Source organism: Nansenia antarctica, assembly GCF_963989245.1.
Source record: "Nansenia antarctica genome assembly, chromosome: 1".
Lineage (NCBI taxonomy): Eukaryota > Metazoa > Chordata > Actinopteri > Argentiniformes > Microstomatidae > Nansenia > Nansenia antarctica.
In genome coordinates this window covers 10,539,682-10,547,631 of record NC_137674.1, presented here as the reverse complement: position 1 = coordinate 10,547,631, position 7,950 = coordinate 10,539,682, and the positions used below count along the sequence as shown (strand labels likewise).

The window sequence follows — 7,950 nt, the reverse complement described above, 5'->3', positions numbered from 1 at the left end:
GTGAGCTGTTCCCCTCTGTGTTCCCCTCTGTGTTACCCTCTGTGTTCCCCACTGTCCCGCCTCCATCTCCCCCTCCAAGCGCCAATCTTCTGATAGACTCCATCGGGATTGAGTCCATTGGCAACGTTGGAATCGTGTCTATGCACGAGTTCACAAAATCACCCGATAAAAGTCGTATAAATTCCGGCTGCAACATTGTAGCCACTCGCTTTTCGTCGTTAACATTACAATGGATCAAATGACATGTTGACAGTGTAGCAACACTGGCGCAAGTCACTAACGTCATGAGCGCGCCTCTGGAACTTTGCATTACTGCACTTTCATAAGTTAACAACAAGGTGGCGACATTGACCATTTTATATGTCTGTCTCATACTGAGAAGTGCAGTAGCCTATGAAAGTACAAAGGCACTTTCGTAAATGTTTCAAAATGAGCAAAATAGAGAAAAAAAGTTAATGACAGCTTGCACAAAATAAAATATAGATAAGATATTAGATAAGACTCCAATGTAGGGTACACTCCTACTCTATCTTGAAGACCCATCTCTTCATCTCTTCAGGCTACATAACTGTCCATCCTAAAGACCTCCTCATCCCCTCTACAGTTTCTCTACTATAACTATCTACTATATATATATATATATATATATTTTTTTTTTTTTTTACGTAATCCTTCCTATCTTCTAGCTTTGTAACTGCCAATTGCCCCGGGTCATAGATTACATTAGATAGATTACTTTTTCTTACGATGACTGGTGGATAGATGATTAACTTTCTTAGACAAATATATTTGTTGTAAGTCGCTTTGGATAAAGCAAGGCGTATGCTAAATGCCAAAAATGCAAAATGCAAAATGTAATAATGTAATCTCTGTGGTTGCAAAAGGTCCTCTTTTGCTCTAAAGAAGTGAAAATACGTATACGTATCCAGTAACAGATTGACTCATCGTTTCATCGTTGACTCAGATCCTGACCCAGTCAGTTGCGTATATGCTGATTCTCAGGATGTTACTCGGAAGGCGGATGAGGGGGAGGGGGGCAGCAGAGGCTCATTAATTGACTAGACAAGTAGTTTACAGGACAATGTCAGTGGGAGAATAGACCGCTGGCCGGCTGTACCATGCGATACTCTGGGTGTTTGATATCGTCAAGTCTCTGCATCTCCTCATGGGGTAAGGGTAATATTATTATTAGCGCTTTCAATTTCTTTATTTTATTCCTTCCTTTTTTATTTTTTATTGTTTAATTTCTTTCTTTTTTTCTTTCTTTTCTCTATTATTCTTGTTTCTACTTTCTACCAAGCATGACCCAGTTCAAAAAGCGGTATAAAAACGTGGTTTTCACCAGGTACGAGGAGGAAGAAGGGCTTTGATAGTCACCAGTTGTTTTCACAGATTATTTGTTTATTTACATTATCTGTTTTCTATTATTGGTAAATATGTAAATACGTAAATAAATGTGATTTAATTTAAAAAATATTATATAAATATTGAAGTTAACTGCAGATTATTAATTATTAATCTCTGAGTATTGGAGAAGGGGTAGGATTAAATAAGTTTATGCTTCTTCGGACATGTTAAGTAAATAGTGTTTTTTGTTTTGTTTTGTTTTTTCTTGTTTTTGTTTTGTTTTTTCTTGTTATAACTATTTCTTTTTTCACATGTTCGAAATAAAGCTTTCATTCATTCATCCATTCATTCATTCATTCAATGTTAGGCTATCGTCATTGGGATTCTTTTATTTTTTTGCTGTCCCAATTTCACAACTGTAATAACACATTGGATCCATTATTTTCAGCAATGTTTGTAGGGTGTTTGACACTAGACCTACCTCATGTGATGCACTACGAAGTTGTCGCACCTCAACTGAACACTCGATTTAAGAGGAGTTTTCAATCACAAGAGGTAACTTTGACTAGTTATGAAGTGGGCCTGGGCAGTTTTGTTATCTTTCTCGCTATAGTCTGGCTATACTTGAATGGTCCCTACAATCTCTCTCAATCTCTCTCTAGACATTTCCAGAGGAGGTCCGGTACTCTCTGGCTATAGAAGGGCTGAACTACACTCTCCACCTGGAGAAGAACAGGTGAGATGACCTAATCTATGCCGACTGACAGAGGCTACACTTATTCATCGCAAGTGCACAATTATACTATTATTGAAATATGATTAGAATTGAATTAAACACAATTGCCGATTTCTCAATGCTGTTTTCTCTCACTTCAGAAATCTGGTTGGGAAACATTATTCTCTGACCCACTACACAGAACATGGCACTGAGGTGACAGAAGCTCCAGATCATGAGGTACTATTCTGCTCTAACTTTATTAACCAATGACAGGCTTACAACCACACCTCGATAGAAATAGATTTAATGCAATACTGGAAGTGTAATGTGATTGTGTGTTGATTCAGGACCACTGCTACTACCAGGGACACATCCTGGGTGTGGAGGACTCCTCTGTCAGTGTGGGACTGTGCTCTGGGATCAAGTGAGTGATACACCAGTGTGTTTCTAATAGACTATACATGATTCTGTAGAATGCTGTAGAAACCCCACTACAGTTTTTAGACATGACATTGATTACTACTATTGTCAACGGCATGTATGTGTTTTCTACTGTCACCACTGCCCAGTGGATTAGTGGTTGTATGATTGATGATGATCAAAATCAACAGTTTCAGTTTTGAAATACCCAATTCTTCTACAAACCTAATCCAGATCTGTATGCAACTCTGATATGCTCCCAAAAGTCGATTATTTGTGAGTTGTAAACATGTGCAACGTTTCCATCGTCAGGTCAACCTGACCTCACCGAAGACCTTATTCAAAGGTGTCTCTTCGTCCTGTGTAGGGGGTTTGTGCGTGTGCAGCGGCAGGTGTTCCTGATTGAGCCTCTGGTTGGCGCTGTGGCGGGGGCAGGGAGAGCTGCGTCTGATGCTGAGGGGGGGCAGCTTCATGCTGTCTACAGACATGAACACCTGAGGAGGAAGAGAAGTTCCTGTTCCTATGGCAACAATAACACTTTTTACGACCATGGATCCCTCCCCTCTGGACTTTACCAACCCACTGGCTTGGTATGGATAATACAACACACTGTATAATAAACACATACACACACACACACACACACACACACACACACGCGCGCGCACACACACACACACACGCACGCACACACGCACGCTCGCACGCACGCACACACACACACACACACACACACACACACTCACACACACACTCACACACACACACACACACACACACACACACACACACACACACACACACACACACACACACTTATACTCTTTTCATACAGTACACTACATTTTACACACCACACATTGTTATGGACAAAATGACTTAAGTCTGTCTTCTCTTCAGAAAAGTGAAGCCCAGACCAAAGCCCAGACTGGAAAGCAGAGATTTGTGGAGATGGTTCTAGTGGTTGACAACTCAGAGGTATGATTTTAGCAATATATGTTCATGTTATTGCTATTGCTATACTAGTACTACTACTATGTCATTATTAGGAAACATAAAGAAATAATAATAATAATAATAATTTACATGTTGTATTTATTTGTCAACCATTTTGTTCCAGTATAAGAAGATTGGCAGTAAAAAGTTGGTCGAAACCAGAATGCTTGAAGTGGCAAACCATGTCGATAAGGTAGCTTTGTGTTTATTGTCAGGGATTCTAATCCAACAGTGATATTAGCCTGACATTTGGACCCATGTGTCTGTGTGCGTCTGTGTCCTGTGCTTGATGTTTCAGCTGTGTTCTGTGCTTGGTGTTACAGCTGTACCGTCCCCTGGGCTTGCGTGTGATGTTGGTAGGTCTGGAGATCTGGTCCTATAAAGATCAGATTGAAGTCAGCCACAACCCTGAACACACTCTCACACGCTTCCTCCAGTGGCGCCAGCGGAGCCTGCAACAGAGGACCAAACATGACAATGCTCAGCTTGTCACGTAAGGCATCCCATTTCCTTATTTTCTATATGAACTCCATGTCAGTGCTGTGCAGTTTACATTCCCCACTTAAAATGTCACATTTTAAAAAATATATAATATCTGCATGCTCTGGTTTAGCACACACTGACAGTTCCATGTCATGAGTCAACTGTACTATATTTCTATTTTACATTCCTGCTGTCTCCTCCAGAGCTGTGGATTTTGAGGGCTCAACAGTTGGCTTGGCAACCGCCTCCTCCATGTGCTCCCCCACCTCTGGAGGCGTCAACGAGGTGGGTGTCACCATCAGTCTGTTAACATAACAGTATATATCGTATATGGGTTTATCCTGTATGAGACTCTGCAATCCAACTTATAAGAGACTGTGGAAAGAAAATAGGATGAACATTAAGTTAACTATTAGTATTCTATATGATATGCTATTCTCTCTGCTCAGGACCATAACCCTAACCCGCTGGGGGTGGCCTCCACCATTACCCATGAGATGGGTCACAACCTGGGCATGTTCCATGACACGGCACGGTGCAGCTGTGGACGATCTGGCTCCTCCAGAGGCTGCGTCATGGCTGAGAGTGTCGGGTCAGTTCACACTCCTCAAACTGCTCATGTTAAACTGCTCAAACTGCTCATGTTAAACTGCTCAAACTGCTCACGTTAAACTGCTCAAAAGCCCTTCTGGCTCCGAACAAACGCTCAAGGTCTTTGTTGTTTTGTTGCTTTATTCAATACTGTTCATGATTTCAGTTGAGTCCTTTTGGCACTAGATAAAGCTCATCAAAGGCTTTCATTTGATATGTAACACAAATGTTTGCCCAAAATGCCACTTATACCCCTCTGGTTCCAAGCCCTCGATATTCCTACTTACGACATATACCAACTTGTAAGAATCAGCATAACATAAACACTGAGTAGAAGAGGAACTTAAGGTCTCTCTCTCTCTCTCTCTCTCTCTCTCTCTCTCTCTCTCTCTCTCTCTCTCTCTCTCTCTGTCTGCAGGCTGGTGTATCCTGAGTTGTTCAGTAGCTGTAGTCACCAGCATCTCAGCAAGTTCCTGGAGGAGGTGAACCCTGCCTGTCTGTTGGACACTCCCCATGTCGACCGTATCTATGGCGGGCCAGTGTGTGGAAACGCTTTCCTGGAGCCTGGAGAGGAATGTGACTGCGGTACCGTGGAGGTAATCACACACCTCCCACCTCTGCCTGTCACCCCCTCCTTCTCTGCCTGTCACCCCCTCCTTCTCTGCCTGTCACCCCCTCCTTCTCTGTCAGTCACCCCCTCCTATCTCTGCCTGTCACCCCCTCCTATCTCTGCCTGTCACACATCGCACACACGTCATACCTTTCCATACTGAAGCCCCTGCTCTCTCTCTCTCTCTCTCTCTCTCTATCTCTCTCTCTCTCTCTCTCTCTCTCTCTCTCTCTCTCTCTCTCAGGAGTGCAGGAACACCTGCTGTAATGCCAGCACCTGCACATTCACCACAGGAGCACAGTGTGCAGAGGGAGAATGCTGCCACAACTGCCAGGTAATGCACACACACACACACACACACACACACACACACACACACACACACACACACACAATCGCTTTATATGAAAAGCGTCTGAACTGTGAATGACATCATGAAGTGGGCAGAGAAACACTGATGATGGGAAATAACATGACTGACATTACCGACATTCTCCTCTGTAAATGACACCTCCATCACCTCGTCACTCACAGCACTTCTTGGAACAAGCCACTATTATTACACAGAATATGCTGTCATTACGGCTGTTAGTCTTCTCCTGACATATCCTAACCCCTCTATTGATTATGTATCTCTAGGCTTGTCTTGTCTTTGTTCATGTTGTCCCCCTCTCCTTCTCTCTGGTCTGTAGCTGAGACAGACAGGCAGTGTGTGTCGGCCCAGCGCAGGTGACTGTGACCTGACGGAGCACTGCTCCGGTCTCTCCCCCACCTGCCCTCCCGATGCCTACACCCAAAACGGTCTGTCTTGTAACCATGGAAACGGATACTGCTACAACGGACAGTGTCCCACACACACGCAACACTGCAAGAGACTGTGGGGAGCAGGTAAGAACAACGCAAGACACACCCAACTGCAATATAACAGCAAAACATCCGCTTCACCAAAACATCCGCAACAACTGAATAATATCCTAACCCTATAAATGTAGTAATACAATAATAATGTGATGGAGGAGGTGTTTGTCTTTCATGGAAATGTCACGTTGGTTTGGTTTAGATGCTGAAGTGGCTTCCAAAGCCTGTTTCTACCAGAGGTCTCAGGAGAAGCAGTGCCGGAAGACCCTGTATGGCTACCAGAGGTGTCCACCACAGTACGTCAACCATGTCATCCTCCTGACAAATGACTCATAGATATAATGTGGTTTGTTTGGATAATGTAATAGTTAGGAGAAATACATGATTTTAAGTTGAAATGTATCTAAGTGAATGTCGTTAATAGGCCATTGACCTGTGTTTGGTTTCAGGGATATGATGTGTGGGAAGCTGTTCTGCTCTGGGGGATGGGAGTTCCCGGTTACGTCCAGGAAGTCTATGATCACACTGCCAGGCGGGGTCACATGTAACATAGCCACCATGGACCCCAAAGACCCCTCCGAGGACCTGGGCATGGTGCCCACAGGAACCAAGTGTGGCAATAACATGGTGAGAAAACGGAACTGTGTTGTACTATGCCCATTCATGCACAGCCGGGACCCGGAAATACAAGCAGTGAACTCGTATTTGATACTTGACAGGATTTGGTCTGTATTCACTGTAGACATTATGGTCGTGTGAGGTCCTTGTATGTGTCTTTCAGGTGTGCTATGACCAGCGCTGCCAGGACATTACGGTGTACGGTACAGGGGACTGCTCTGACAAATGCAACAGCCATGGGGTAAGAGACACATGGCTGTACTGGAGGCTCTACCAATGGCAATAATGTGACAGTGTCCAGTGAAAAAGTCCTCAAGTAGGGCAATGTCATTTTTCAGCACTTCAACATTTAAACGTTTGTAATATGCAAAAAAAAAATGCTTTTTGGTCATTTGCGCGACTTGAGAATTGCCAACATGCAGACCTTTTCACTAGACCGTGTCACATATTATGTTAGGACTGTAATTGACTGTGTCTCTGCTCTCTGATAGGTCTGTAACCATGAGAGGCAGTGCCAGTGTGACCATGGCTGGGCCCCACCCTACTGTGACGTGAAGCTGTCTGTGCTGGCTGCAGGTACTGTGTGTGTGTGTGTGTGTGTGTGTGTGTGTGTGTGCGCGGTGCGGGTGAGCTAAAGCTATGGCTCCTCACAATTGTACTCTGTCCTGGTGAGCAGATAAGGAGATTATAATTGAGTTTCTCAATCAGTCGGTACAGATATAGTTACTGTGAAATCTAATTCCTGTCATGTTGACGTCAGCTGTGATGTGCAATGAGAGATTCTGTCCTGCAATGATGTGTGTGTGTGTGTGTGTGTGTGCAGGACCAGATGCTGTGGTCACCGGTGTGTCATTGGCAGTAGCCTTGCTCCTGCTGTTAACCCTGGTCATCGGAGGTCTGCTGTGCTGCAGGAGCCACAGACAGAAACAACTACCTAAATGGTAGGAACTGTTGTGGATTAATAATGAGACTCAAGATAGGAACTTGCTTTAAATCTAGGTATAATATTTATTAAAGAAAATGGTCTTTCACGACTCGAGTTGGACCCAGCCTACTTAAGGTAGACTGAGGTGCCCACTCACACACAACACATCTCTTATATAGTGTCAACATAGACACAACAGCGATAGGAGTCCGCAATCCATAAATGTTGGAACATTGGAACAATGTTGGACAAGGTCTTCATTTCACACTGTACACTCGGTATACTGTCAGCATAGTCACAACATTGATAACGAGTCTGCATTCCATCACTGTCCATGAACACTGGAGCAGGGCCTGGAGCAGGGCCTTGTGTTCCAACCACCAG

At 43.8% G+C, this 7,950-nt stretch overlaps 2 protein-coding genes across 2 annotated transcripts in view; both read left to right on the top strand.

The window, feature by feature from the left end:
* Positions 1 to 7,950, top strand: part of echs1 (enoyl CoA hydratase, short chain, 1, mitochondrial) — a 418,160-nt gene that overhangs the window by 53,047 nt on the left and 357,163 nt on the right. The window lies entirely within an intron of this gene.
* Positions 1 to 7,950, top strand: part of adam8a (ADAM metallopeptidase domain 8a) — a gene marked incomplete at both ends in the record, with an annotated part of 9,191 nt that overhangs the window by 854 nt on the left and 387 nt on the right. Inside the window, 17 exons of the mRNA XM_080525914.1 lie at positions 2,020 to 2,083; positions 2,224 to 2,302; positions 2,413 to 2,489; positions 2,853 to 3,075; positions 3,386 to 3,463; positions 3,606 to 3,674; positions 3,805 to 3,974; positions 4,168 to 4,249; positions 4,414 to 4,556; positions 4,974 to 5,151; positions 5,410 to 5,499; positions 5,858 to 6,053; positions 6,226 to 6,319; positions 6,473 to 6,650; positions 6,805 to 6,882; positions 7,133 to 7,217; positions 7,465 to 7,582. Of these exons, the coding sequence (XP_080382040.1) occupies positions 2,020 to 2,083; positions 2,224 to 2,302; positions 2,413 to 2,489; positions 2,853 to 3,075; positions 3,386 to 3,463; positions 3,606 to 3,674; positions 3,805 to 3,974; positions 4,168 to 4,249; positions 4,414 to 4,556; positions 4,974 to 5,151; positions 5,410 to 5,499; positions 5,858 to 6,053; positions 6,226 to 6,319; positions 6,473 to 6,650; positions 6,805 to 6,882; positions 7,133 to 7,217; positions 7,465 to 7,582 (2,002 nt within the window). The remainder of the gene's footprint in view (positions 1 to 2,019; positions 2,084 to 2,223; positions 2,303 to 2,412; positions 2,490 to 2,852; positions 3,076 to 3,385; positions 3,464 to 3,605; positions 3,675 to 3,804; positions 3,975 to 4,167; positions 4,250 to 4,413; positions 4,557 to 4,973; positions 5,152 to 5,409; positions 5,500 to 5,857; positions 6,054 to 6,225; positions 6,320 to 6,472; positions 6,651 to 6,804; positions 6,883 to 7,132; positions 7,218 to 7,464; positions 7,583 to 7,950) is intronic.